Source organism: Aethalodelphis obliquidens, unplaced genomic scaffold (assembly GCF_003676395.1).
Source record: "Aethalodelphis obliquidens isolate GAN/ISIS:26980383/991018 unplaced genomic scaffold, ASM367639v1 scaffold134, whole genome shotgun sequence".
In the NCBI taxonomy this organism is placed as follows: Eukaryota; Metazoa; Chordata; class Mammalia; order Artiodactyla; family Delphinidae; genus Aethalodelphis; species Aethalodelphis obliquidens.
Genome location: NW_020838078.1, coordinates 916,188 through 930,186, shown reverse-complemented (window position 1 = coordinate 930,186; position 13,999 = coordinate 916,188). Strand labels below are relative to the sequence as shown.

At 39.5% G+C, this 13,999-nt stretch overlaps 1 protein-coding gene across 1 annotated transcript; it reads right to left on the bottom strand.

The window, feature by feature from the left end:
• Positions 1–11,722: 11,722 nt before the first annotated feature.
• On the bottom strand, positions 11,723–13,362 carry NDN (necdin, MAGE family member). Its single transcript, XM_027099614.1, has one exon. The coding sequence runs from the start codon at positions 13,273–13,275 to the stop codon at positions 12,298–12,300; it is 978 nt and encodes a 325-aa protein (XP_026955415.1). The 5' UTR covers positions 13,276–13,362; the 3' UTR covers positions 11,723–12,297.
• Between the last annotated feature and the right edge of the window lie 637 nt (positions 13,363–13,999).

The window sequence follows — 13,999 nt, the reverse complement described above, 5'->3', positions numbered from 1 at the left end:
GTCTGTGAGTCTGTTTCTGCCTCACAGATAAGTTCATTTGTGTCATATTTTATATTCCACATATAAGCAATATGCTATGGTGTTTGTCTTTCTCTTTCTGACTTACTTCACTTAGTCTGATAATCTCTAGTTTCATCCATGTTGCTACAAATGACATTATTTCATTCTTTTTTTATGGTGTGTAGTATCCCATTGTATATATATATACCACATCTTCTTTATCTGTTTATCTGTTTATGGACTTTTACATTGTTTCCATGTCTTGGCTATTGTGAATAGTGCTGCTCTGAACTTAGGGTTGCAATGTATCGTTTTGAATTGTAGTTTTGTCCGGATATATGTTCAGGAGTGAGATTGCTGAATCATATGGTAACTCTATTTTTAGTTTTTTGAGGAAACTGCATATTGTTTTCTATAGTGGATACACCAAATTACATTCCTGGTGGACCCTTTAAAAAGGGAAATGCGGATACTCATCAGCACTGCCTTGACCTCTAAAACTACCCTTTAAGGGGGGCGGCAGGGATGGTCAACCCCAGACCACAGATGAGGAAACTGAAGCTCAGCAAAGATCAGGAATCCTTAAGAGGCCGCCAGCCGGAGGGAAACTGGGCCTTCCTGGCCAAGCCAGTGCTCTGCTGTGATATATCTGGATGATCTCACACCAGAGTATCTTTTGTCTTCAACATTTTTTACAATTATTTTTTATTGGAGTATAGTTGCTTTACAATGTTAGTTTCTACTGTACAGTAAAGTGAATCAGCTTTATATATATATATATATATATATATATATATATCCCCTCTTTCTTTTTGGATTTCCTTCCCATTTAGTTCACCACAGAGCACTGAGTAGAGTTCCCTGAGCTATACAGTAGGTTCTCATTAGTTATTTGTTTAATACATAGTATCAATAGTGTATATATGTCAATCCCAGTCTCCCAATTCAATCCACCCCCTCTTTCCCCCCCTTGGTGTCCGTATGTTTGTTCTCTACATCTGTGTCTCTATTTTTGCTTTGCAAATAGGATCATCTATAACATTTTCTAGATTCCACATATATGCATTAATATACAATGTTTTTTTTTCTCTTTCTGACTTACTTCACTCTGTATGACAGTCTCTAGGTCAATCCATGTCTCTACAAATGACCCAATTTCATTCCTTTTTGTGGCGGAGTAATATTCCACTCTCTATATATGCCACATCTTCTTTATCCACTCCTCTGTTGAGGGACATTTAGGTTGCTTCCATGTCCTGGCTATTGTAAATAGTGCTGCAATGAACATGGGGTACATGTATCTTTTGGAATTATGGTTTTCTCTGGATATATGCCCAGTAGTGGGATTGCTGTGTCATATGGTAGTTCTATTTTTAGTTTTTTAAGGAACCTCCATACTGTTCTCCATAGTGGCTGTATCAATTTACATTCCCACCAACAGTGCAAGAGGGTTCCCTTTTCTCCACACCTTCTCCAGCATTTGTTGTTTGTACATTTTCTGATGATGCCCATTCTAACTGGTGTGAGCTGATACCTCATTGTAGCTTTGATTTGCATTTCTCTAATCATTACTGATGTTGAGCATCTTTTCATGTGATTTTCGGCCATCTGTATGTCTGCTTTGCAGAAAGGTTTATTTAGGTCTTCCCCCATTTTTGATTCGGTTGTTATTTTTTTTTTTAAATATTGAGCTGCATGAGTTGTTTGTATATTTTGGGGATTAATCCTTTGTCAGTTGCTTCATTTGCAAATATTTTCTCCCATTCTGAGGGTTGTCTTTTCATCTTGTTTATGGTTTCCTTTGCTGTGCAAAAGCTTTTTAAGTCTAATTAGGCCCCATTTATTTTTGTTTTTATTTTCATTACTCTAGGATGTGGGTCATAAAAGATCTTGTTGTGATTTATGTAAAAGAGTGTTCTGTCTATGCTTTCCTCTAAGAGTTTTATAGTGTCTGGACTTCCATTTAGGTCTTTAATCCATTTTGAGTTTATTTTTGTGTATGGTGTTAGGGAGTGTTCTAATTTCATTCTTTTACATATAGTTGTAGAGTTTTCCCAGCACAAGTTATTGAAGAGACTGTCTGTTCTCCATTGTATATTCTTGTCTTCTTTGTCATACATTAGGTGACCATAGGTGCATGGGTTTATCTCTTGGCTTTCTATCTTTTTTCATTGATGTATATTTCTGTTTTTGTTCTAGTACCATACTGTCTTGATTACTGTAGCTTTGTAGTATAGTCAGAAGTTGGGGAGCCTGACTCCTCCAGCTCCATTTTTCTTTCTCAAGATTTCTTTCATTATTTGGGGTATTTTGTGTTTCCATACAAATTGTAAATTTTTTTTGATCTAATTCTGTGAAAAATGCCATTGGTAGTTTGACCAGGATTGCATTGAATCTGTAGATTTCTTTGGGTAGTGTAGTCATTTCCACAATATTGATTCTTCCAATCCAAGAACATGGTATATCTCTCCATCTGTTTGTGTCATCTTTGATTTTTTTCATCAGTGTCTTATAGTTTTCTGAGTACAGGTCTTTTTACCTCCTTAGGTAGATTTATTCCTAGACATTTTATTCTTTTTTGTTGCAATGGTGAATAGAATTGTTTCCTTAATTTCTCTTTCTGATCTTTCATTGTTAGTGTATAGGAATGCAAATGATTTCTGTGCAATAATTTTGTATCCTGTAATTTTACTGGATTCACTGATTAGCTCTATTCGTTTTCTGGTGGCATCTTTAGGATTCTCTATGCATAGCATCATGTCATCTGCAAACAGTGACAGTTATACTTCTTCTTTTCCAATTTGTATTCCTTTTATTTGTTTCTCTTCTCTTATCGCCATGGCTAGGACTTCCAAAACTATGTTGAATAATAGTGGCAAGGGTGGATATCCTTGTCTTCTTCCTGATCTTAGAGGAAATGCTTTCCATTTTTGAACATTGAGAATGATGTTTGCTGTGGCTTTGTCATACATGACCTTTATTATGTTGAGATGGGTTCCCTCAATGCCAACTTTCTGGAGAGATTTTATCATAAATGGGTGTTGAATTTTGTCAAAAGCTTTTTCCGAATCTATTGAGAATATCATATGGTTTTTATTCTTCAATTTATTAATATGGTGTATCACATTGATTGATTTGCATATATTGAAGAATCCTTGCATCCCTGGGGTAAATCCCACTTGATCATGGTATATGACCCTTTTAATGTATTGTTGGATTTTGTTGGCTAGTATTTCGTTGAGGATTTTTGCATCTATGTTCATCAGTGATATTGGTCTGTAATTTCCTTTTTTTGTGATATCTTTGTCTGCTTTTGGTATCAGGGTGATGGTGGCTTTGTAGAAAGAGTTTGGGAGTGTTCCGTCCTCTGCAATTTTTTGGAAGAATTTGAAAAGAATAGGTGTTAGCTTTTCTCTAAATGTTCGATAGAATTCACCTGGGAAACCATCTGGTCTTGGACTTTGTTTGTTGGAAGATTTTCAATAACAGCTTCAATTTCATTACCTGTGATTGGTGTGCTTATATTTTCTATTTCTCCCTTGTTCAGTTTTGCAAATTTGTACCTTTTAAAGAATTTGTCCATTTCTTCCAGCTTATGCATTTTATTGGCATATAGTTGCTTGTAATCATCTCTTATGATCCTTTGTATTTCTGTGGTGTCAGTTGTAATTTCTCCTTTTATATTTTAATTTTATTGATTTGATTTCTCCCTGTTTTTCTTGATGAGTCAGCTAAAGGTTTATCAGTTTTGTTTATCTTCTCAAAGATCCAACTTTTAGTTTTATTGATCTTTGCTATTGTTTTCTTAGTTTTTATTTTATTTATTTCTGCTCTGATCTTTATGATTTCTTTTCTTCTACTAACTTTGGGTTTTCTTGTTCTTCTTTCTCTAGTTGCTTTAAGTGTAAGTTTAGGTTTTTTACTTGAGACTTTTCTTGTTTCTTGAAGTGAGATTGAATTGCTATAAACTTTCCTCTTAGAACTGCTTTTCTGCATCCCATAGGTTTTGGGTCATCATGTTTTCATTGTCATTTGTTTCTATGTATTTTTCGATTTCCTCAGTGATCTCTTGATTATTTAGTAGTGAATTGTTTACCCTCTATGTGTTTGTGATTTTCACAGTTTTTTTTCCTGTAATTGATTTCTAATCTCATAGCATTGTGATTGGAAAAGATGTTTGATATGACTTCAACTTTCTTAAATTTACCAAGGCTTGATCTGTGACCCAAGATATGAACTATCCTGGAGAATGTTCCATGTGCACTTGAGAAGAAAGTGTATTCTGCCACTTTCAGGTGGAATGTCCTATAAAAATCAATTAAGTCTACCTGTTCTATCGTGTAATTTAAAGCCTGTATTTCCTTATTTTCTGTCTGGGTGACCTGTCTATTGGTGTTAGTAGGGTGTTAAAGTACCCAGTATTATTGTGTTACTGTTGATTTCCCTTTTTATAGCTGTTAGCATTTGCCTATATATTGAGGTGCTCCTATGTTGGTTTCATCAATATTTATAATTGTTATATCTTCTTCTTGGATTGATCCCTTGATCATTATGTAGTGTCCTCCCTTGTCTCTTGTAACAGTCTTTATTTTAAAGTCTATTTTATCTGATATGAGGAGTATTGCTACTTCAGCTTTCTTTTGATTTCCATTTGCATGGAATATCTTTTTCCATTCCCTCATGTTCAGTCAGTATGTGTCCCTAAGTCTGACGTGGGTCTCTTGTAGGCAGCATATGTATGGGTCTTGAAAATGTTACAACCAAAAGACACAGACTGGCTGAATGGTCGCCCATATTTTTGCTTCTATAAATTCATCATATAGGTTTATAACATCTGAAATGTCCATGATTTATAAACACTCTGAAGTGCACTGGATGTCATCAGGAGTTAATACTTTTTCTCAGGGAAATTGGCTTCAAAGCACAGAGGTAATTTTAACATGTGAAATAAAATTTTTATTCCAAATAAGTTACAATTTTTAAAAATTGTAAAAAATTGAGAAAGTCTTGTTTAACTTGGCTGTCCTTTTCTGATAATTCTTTTTTAGTTCTGAAACAGTCTTTTCCCCATGTTGCCCCCCAAAATTGTTTTTTTGTTTTGTTTTCTTTTTTTGCAACCATACATAGCATCAGGCAACACAGGTGCAGTCAGTTTGTCTTTTACTAGAATTTTTTATGATTGTAGAATAAAAACCATATACATTTTGGTTTTATTGTTCTCTTACCTTCATTCTCATCCTCAATGTATTTCCAAATTAGACAGGGCATTCTTCCTCCCACACACATTGAAAATATAATTTAAATGTAAGCCAACATTTTGATAGTCCTTTTATGAGTGTAAACAATGACAGCCATCTTGTAGTCATGTGTCCATGGAGGCTGTCTCCTTCCGTTTCTATAAAGCTACCACTATCATTAGTGTTTCTCCATGTTTTCAGAAAACTGAAAAGTGACCAAAAACTTTATGAAAGCCTCAAAACCACAGGTAAGCATATGAAGCCCCATTTTAACACTGCTACGTAAAAGATGTGTGGGACATTTAGCAAGTAAGATCTTTTCATTTCATTTTTTTGGCAAGGAGTTCATAGACTGAATGAAATTTGCCAAATTTACATTTGTACCATCTGCCAAATATGCTGATATATGAGCAAAGTCTAGTTTGGATTTGGATGAGATATCAATAATCTTCTGTTTTATGTTTTCTGTGGTTCAGTTAAAATTTTCATAGAAACCAAAAAGATAATTTCAAGCTCCATTTTTCAAGTCAAAATGCTTAAGGGCTGGGGATGCATTTTCTGTTGTTGCTTTGATTTGACAAATAACTTAAAATGCTGTAGAAAGATTGATGGTGGTTAGACCTGATGTAATCAGCTCTCCGTGGTAAGTGGCTGTTACATTCCTAATCAGAATATCCCCTTTTGTTTGCCCAAAGGACATTTTAGTTGCAGCTCACAAACTTTAGTTTCAGAGGACAACAGACATGATGGAAAGGAAATGAAATGATGAAGTATGTTTGTGTGGTATGCCTACACCAATTCAGTGGCTGCTATTTTCAGCTGAGCATTGGAGTCTTTTTAGGAGACAAAAAAAAAGAGAAGCTTTTGTCTTTTTAAGGGTATTTGTTTGTTTGCCCCAACTTGTGAGATTCAGTCTCCATACAAAGGGAAGGCAATGTGAAGACTCAGGGAAAAGACAGCCATCAACAAGCCTGGAACAGATTCTTCTTTCCCAGTCCTCAGAAGGAACCAACTCTGCTGACATCTTGGTCTCAGATTTCTAGCTTCCAGAACTGTAAGAAAAGAGATTTCTGATATTTAAGCCACTCATTCTATAGTACTTTGTTACAGCAGCCCCAGAAAATTAATGTAGATCATATCACCTTCTCTACTATATCCAACCCCAAATTATTTTCTGTATATTGTGCAATCTGCTGTTTTGTTCATTTACTTTTCTAACCCCTTGGTATGTGCCCTTCATATGTCATTAAAATAACACAGTCATTTAACCTTCTTTTCAGTGAAGGCTGGGACATACTAGCTAGGGTATTGCAATTGTTCTCATTTTTGCTATCTGAATTCCTGGAAAACATGGTCACAATATTTGTATAGGTAAAAACTGTACTAGCACTAAATGGATATGAAGCAGAACCATTAATCCACAGGCAAAGTAAAATATGAACTAACACTCACGATTCCAGCATGCCTAAGAAGCATATTTAGATCACAACATTTCAAGTGTTGCAATAATAGATGGTCCATTACTGTGGGCTGTAAATCATAGTTGCCAATATAACTGATCAGTGAATAAAACAAAAGAAAAAAATTAGTGACAGGAATGATGAAAAGCAGATAATATATGCTGTATCTATTTGACACTAAAATGCATCCAGCCTCTATTTTGTGGCTGCCAAATGACTCTACAGTTTTTCTCCAATTTTTTTTCACTCATATCCCAAACCTGGGATATATCACATTCCACATAGGGACTTCTTAGGAAGTGGAACTATCAGTGCTCAAACCAGGGCAATCCTAGGCAAACTGCTGGGATTTTGATAGGAATTGTGTTTAACCTACAGATGAATTGGATCTAATTACTATGTAATGTCTTCTGGTCTTATAAACATGATGCTTCCCCCCATTTATTGATATTTAGGTCTTTGATTTTTTTTATCATTGTTTTATACTTTTCAACATACATAGCCTATATGTGTTTTGTTAGGTTTACACCTACCTTTGATATAAATGCACTGGATTTTACATTTCAGTTTCTAATTGTTAATTACTAATATTCAGAAATATAATTGGTTGTGTGTGTTGACCTTTTATCTTGTGGCTTTACTAAACTCACTTATTAGTTCTGGAAGGTTTTTGGGTTTTTTTTTGTATTTTTTTTCGTAGGTAGTCAATCATGTAACCTGCAAATAGAGGCAGCTTTATTTCTTCATTGTCATTATGTAAACATGTGTTTTCTTTCCTCATCCTATTGAACTGGTCAGGAAGTTAACTCCCAATGTGAAAAGGAGTGGCAAAAGAGCCTACTCTTCCCAATCTTCAAGGGAAGCATTCAGTCTTCCACCATTAAACGTTATGTAATGTTAACTGTAGCCTGTTTTTTTTTGTTTGTTTGTTTGTTTATGGTCCTTATCAGGTTGATGATTTCTCTTCTATACCTAGTTTGCTAAGAATTTTTTATCATGAACGGGAGTTGAATATTGTCAAATACTTTTTCTGCATGAATTGATACGAAAATGTGATTTTTATTATAAAGACTATGAATATGGTGTATTAAGATGATTGATTTTTTAATAATGAAGCAACTTTGCATTCCTAGAATAAATAAACTTGGTAGTAGAATATTATTCTTCTTTCATATTGATACATTAAATTTGCTAATATCTGCCAGAATCAGACATGACAGCCACTCCTGGAAAAACTCAGTCTTCTCCATTCTCTAGGACACTTCCAGGACTAACTTTCTCTCTTTTCACTTCCTTTCTGTCTTAAATTTTTACTTCCCTTGCCACTCCTTTTAGAAAATAGAGCACCACAAACTTCCTGTCACATACACAAACGTGCATACATCAGTCATTTTACCCTTCTGTCTTGTCCGTATAGAGAATGCATAACTGACTTTGTTTAAGGCTCGATCTCAACACTGGTTTCTTTCCAATGGTAGTGGAATATATTCGAGTTGTTGACCCTGACATGCTCAATTCTTTTTCTTTTTAAATCAATTTTAAAAAATTGAAGTATAGTTGATTTACAATGTGTTAATTTCTGCTATACAGCAAAGTGATTCAGTTATATATATGTGTGTGTGTGTGTGTGTGTGTATGTGTATATATATACACACATTCTTTTAAAAATATTCTTTTTCATTATGGTTTATCATAGGATGTTGAATATAGTTCTCTGTGCTATACAGTAGGACCTTGTTGTTCATCCATTCTATATATAAAAGCTTACATCTGCTAACCCCCACCTTTCACTCCATCCCTTCCCCAAACCCTCCCCCTTAGCAACTACAAGTCTGTTTCTATATGTCCATGACTCTGTTTCTGTTTCATAGATAGGTTCCTTTGTGTCATATTTTACATTCCACATATAAATGATATCATATGAAATTTGTCTTTCTCCTTCTGCTTACTTCACTTAGTATTATAACCTCTAGTTGCATCCATGTTGCTGCAAATGGCTTTATTATATATATATATAATTATATATATATATAATTATATATATATATATATATCTCTTACATCTTCTTTATCCATTTAGGCTGTTTCCATGTCTTGGGTATTGTAAATAGTGCTGCTGTGAACATGGGGGTGCATGTATCTTTTTGAATTATAGTTTTGTCTGGATATATGCCCAGGAGTGGTATTGCTGGATCATATGGTAATTCTATTTTTAGTTTTCTGAGGAACTTCCATACTGTTTTCCACAGTGGCTGCGCCAACTTACATTCCCACCAACAGTGTACGAGAGTTCCCTTTTCTCCACACCCCCTCCACTGACATGCTCAATTCTTAAGTCACTGAAGTTTGTCTTCTGTTAAAATTTATTCCATTGAAATTACTCTTAATTAGAGGAAAATGATCTATTTATTAGTAACTTCAGTGCACATTATTTTAGTACTTCACAGCTCAACTAAATTTAACACTACTCTCATCTTCTCTTTCCCTTGGCATCTATAAAACCATAGGCAGCACAAGCTGAGTATGTGATATCTCAGCCTGTCAGAGATGTTCCAGTTAAGACAGAGAAGAAATACCTAAGCTTTTCCTTCCCATGACCTTTTACTCCTTCTACGAACATAGAAGGAATATCAGGAGCTATTGCACATCATGTGATGACAAGAATGAAAAGAGGCAAATCACAGAGATGTTGAGCTTGACATCTACAAACCACTGAACAATTATCAATAGCCACCTACTTATCTCTGTATTTCTTTTTTTCCCCAGATTTACTGAGATATAATTGACCAGCATTGTGTAAGTTTAAGGTGTATGATGTGTTGATTTGATACATTTATAGATTGCAAAATGATCACCAACAAAATGTTAGCTAACTACTCCAGCATATCACATAATTATCCAGCACCTTGTAGATGAACCTTTTGGAAAATATTTGACCACCGCCCCCCCAACCTTTCAATTGAGCCCAGCATGAAAATCCAAGAGCGATATTGGATGTTCCTTCCATGTGCCCCAAGCTGCTGTCCCTGCAGGACCAGGTGCCATGAATTAGCCCTGTTCCACATCTGGTATGCCTTTTCCTCTGGGTCTGGCTGCCTCCAAGCCTGCATGGGAGGTGAGCAGCCCTGCCCGCATGGCTTGCTGGGGTCAGCTTCTCTTTTCTCATGACCCTGTCCTTCTCTCAAGATTTGGTCCTCTATAGCACAGGTGATGTGCCTGTGTCAGTGAGCTTGGGGAAGCTCTGGAGTGGTTCTCCCAGTCTCTCCTGGCAGAGAGGAAAGTAAATAAAAACACTGAGAGGTGAGGGGACTGCCTGCCCGGTGACTTCTGGGTTTGATGAAAAAAGCGTTCAGGAGTTACAGTTGCTGCAAACAGAATTAGGGCATTAGAGAAAGTGTCCAGTACCCCGCCTTGGCAGGGGAGACAGCTGTGGCCCTGCTCCAGAACTGAGACATCCCAGACATAATTTTACATTTAAAGGGACAGATTTGTTTTGATTCTGCAGGAAGTTCTGGGGTGAGAGGGAGGTAATTTTTTAACAGTTCTAAAATGTCTGAGTTCACTTTGGCTCAGGGTAAGAAGTGGCATCGAAGCCAGGGCACAGCTGCCTGAGTTATTGCAGAAATGCCCCCTACCTGCCACAGACTTCACAGGACGTCTACTAAAAGGGATGGATTTCGTCTAAGGACATGTGAGGCTTCTTCAGCACTTAGCACCTGCACCTGCCTGTTAAGTACTGTCATTTAAGTGATGAGAATCCTAGTTCCCAATTCAGGTTGTAATTCCCTCACCCAAATATAACTCCCAGGTTACTTCTTTTTGGGATGATGTGACCTATGTGTTTGCCTCATTTTCCAGCTTCCCCAGAAATGGATCTGGCTTTAACCAAATGGTCTTTCCCAATGTCCTGAAGTTTGAAGGATTTTCAGTCTTATTAAAAGCCCATTTCTCTCTCTCCCCCTTGCAGGACTGAGAGTTTTATAATGAGATTTATCCCCAGGCACTGCCCCTCACCCCCTTCCTCACCCCATCTCACTCTCCGAGGGATTGCTTAGTGGCCCATTGCAATTCCAGAGTTGCTGGGTTGGAGACACCCCAATAGGCAACCTTCCCACCCCAACCCCACCTCCCTCTCCCAGGTGTCCCATGTGTGTTCCTCCAGCACCACTGATTAGAGACTGCTCCATCATCCCAGTCCTTCAGGGAAGACCATGTTTCAAATCTTGGTTTCACTGCTAAGCAGGAACATGACTTGGTTAGGTCCATTAGTCTCTCCGAAATGAAGTTTCTTGATTTGTACAGTCATAATATGACTGCTTCCTCTAGAAGATTAATGTGAGGATTCATTAGAAAAATAAAACCCCTAGCCTTGTGTGAATGGATTGCGGGGTAGGGAGCTAAAAGTACAGACTCTAACAAGGAATTTTTTAAAAGGCATAAACTAAAAGGCAGGAGGTAGGGGAGCAGCTGGAGGCAGGCGGGTAAAAGTATAGGCTATGGACTCATTCAATCTGAGTCCAAACCCTAGCCTCTCCTCACAGGAAGACTTTACGATCTAGGGAAAGTTAATTACCTGCTTTGTCCCTGTATTTCCTCCACAGTGCAGATGTAATAAGTGCCTGCCTCACAAGGCTGTTGTGAGGATTAAATAAAAAGAGAAAATACACATAAAGGACTTAGTACAATGCCTCACTCTTTTAGTGCCCACAAAAACAGCTATTATTTTTCATAAAATATAGAAATGCAAGAGAGGAAATTACTCTAAATATTAACATTTATTATTTCTATGTGATGTGATTAGGATTCTTTTTTGGTTTTTAAACTTTTCTCTAGTTGTCAAAGTTCTGAATTGAACTTGTGAGGTCCATTTTGAAAATAAAACTATACACTTCACACATTTATGAGTCATGATGCATAGTGATGTCCCCGCCCTATTAGATGAAATAGTGGTATCTGTACATTTTGTAATTCCCATTCCCAACCCATAATATTTTGTTAAAAAGATAAAGTACACTTTTCCATGAATGATTGTATCACAAGAATCTTTAATGTTTACTTTAAAGTTTACTCATGGTGGGGTTGTATCTGTGTTTAGTAAAGTGTGCCCATGTTGTGCCCGTTTCAGTCCACATCACCACACTCCACAAGGATGTTTCCTGTGCCCAGGGAGATCACAAAGACAGGGGTCTTGACTTTTCTCTTGGTTAGGCCAGCTTTTCTGGGGAGTTCTTCCAAACTCTCCAGGACCAGTCTACCCAATACACATCCTCCGTTCCATGTAAAAGAATAAGATGGAAAATGTCTCAATGTATTTCATAAGTTTAGCACGTCTCTGGTACAAAAAATTCAAGAAAGGTAGCACAAAAGCAAAAGCACCAACTGAGCTTACTTATAAACAAACATGCATGAATCCTACACTCTACCTAATATTACTGAAATTAATACATCATTGCATTAAGAGGTATAAAAGCACTGTACTGAAAACTTAAAAGTTACACGTGAAATACTGCACTGTAAATCCTGAATACTCTAATGTCCCACCCCCACCCCTCCACCGCCCTGGTGAGGGGCAGAAACCATCCATCTGCCTTCAGACCTTGCTAGTCCTCGGAGACACTGTTGCGGGGGCAGTGGGCAGTGGGGTTGGCCTCCCGCAGGGCTCTGGCCTCTTCCAGTGCTTCCCTGTAGCGGGAAGGCCAGGCCTGGGGGTCTTTCTTAAAGACCCTGGCCAGGAACTCCATGATCTGCATCTTGGTGATTTCACGGCTGGCACGGGAGCCCCAGAAGAACTCGTACTCAGGGGGCTCGACGTGGGGGACGCGCTGGTACTTCAGGTAGTTCTGCTGGACGAACTCCTCGGTGATGAGCTTTCTCACGTCTCCGAAGGTGGAGTGCTTCTTCCAAGGCCTCAGCCCTAGGATGCGCAGCACGTTCCAGACGGCACTCTCTCGGGCGCCGCGACCCTTCACGTAGATGAGGCTCAGGATCATCAGCAGGAGGCCTGTCATTGGCATGCTGTTGCTCAAAGCGACCCTGTCCAGCTCCTCGGGCTCCAGAGCTTTGACCAGCGAGAACTCCATGGTGTGTAGGCTGGTCAGCCTCAGGTGCAGCCCGAACACCCGGGCGAGGATGAGGCTGGTGCGCCGGAGGATGCTTCTGCACCACTTCTTGTAACTGCCGATTACATCTTTCACCATGTCTGGGAACCAGATGATCATCCTCTTCTGGTCCTTGACCAGAACGTACCACATGAGCTCGTGCGCCTTCTGCACCAGCTGGGCCGGGGCCGGCGGCGCCGGGCCGGGCTGCGCTGCGCTCGGGGCCTGGTGGGCGCGGCCTTCCTCCGCGGCCTGCTGCAGGGCCTTCGGGTCTCCCTCTTCGCTTGGGGCCTGGGGCGCCGGCGAGGCCAAAGGGGCGTCGGGCGGGCCTACGGGAGGGCTCTCCGGCCCTGGGAAGATCGCGGCCTGAGACGCGGGCAAAGAGGGTCCTCCGGGAACCCCGGGGCTGCTGTGCACCTCGGAGTTGGAGGCCTCGGCTGCAAAGTTGGGGTCGCACACATCCTTACTTTGTTCGGACATGTCTGCTCCGTCTGGCAAGGGCACGGCCGCCGAGTCCAGGAGCTCTTCGAGTCAGCGATCCCTCCTCGGACTCCTAGAGAGGAAGTGCGCGTTGCTACGCGCGGCGCCTTCCGCAGCGGCTGGGCAGGGCGGGGCAGCGGCGGGACGGGCCAGTGCGCCTGCGCGTCCGCGGGCCTGGCAGGCAGGCGGGAGGACGGGGCGCCTGGCGGGAGGGAGCTGGGGGTGGGGGGTAGTGAGGCCCCGAGGAGGGTAGAGGCTCCGCTAGAATATGGCATCAAGGATCACCACCGCCACCCCAGGCGTCCTGTTGGGGCTAAGGTCTTGGAGAGGAGGGGGCGGAGATGGATGAGCACTGGACAAGGAGCAAGTTTAAGGGGAAAGATGGTAACTTAAGCTTAGGAGATATCCAATTGGGTATATCCAGAATCAAGTTAAGAGATGAGTCCCAGAGCAAGACCTAGGCTGGTGTGTCAATTTGGCTTTCGGACAAGTGTGAGAATGTAAACAGAGAACAGTCAGGATTGCTCAAGAAAATGTGTAAACTCTGAAAAAGATGTGGGAGATTGGAATTCTGAGGAATAGTAATAAAAATTGATTGATTCCCTACCAAATCAAGGGTTATAAATGAAAAATGCAGAAGGTAGTCAATCTGTGTGCAGTGGAAACCTTCTTGAAGGTAATATACTAATGACGTTCTTAGTGTTTTAATGGTCATTGATTTTGG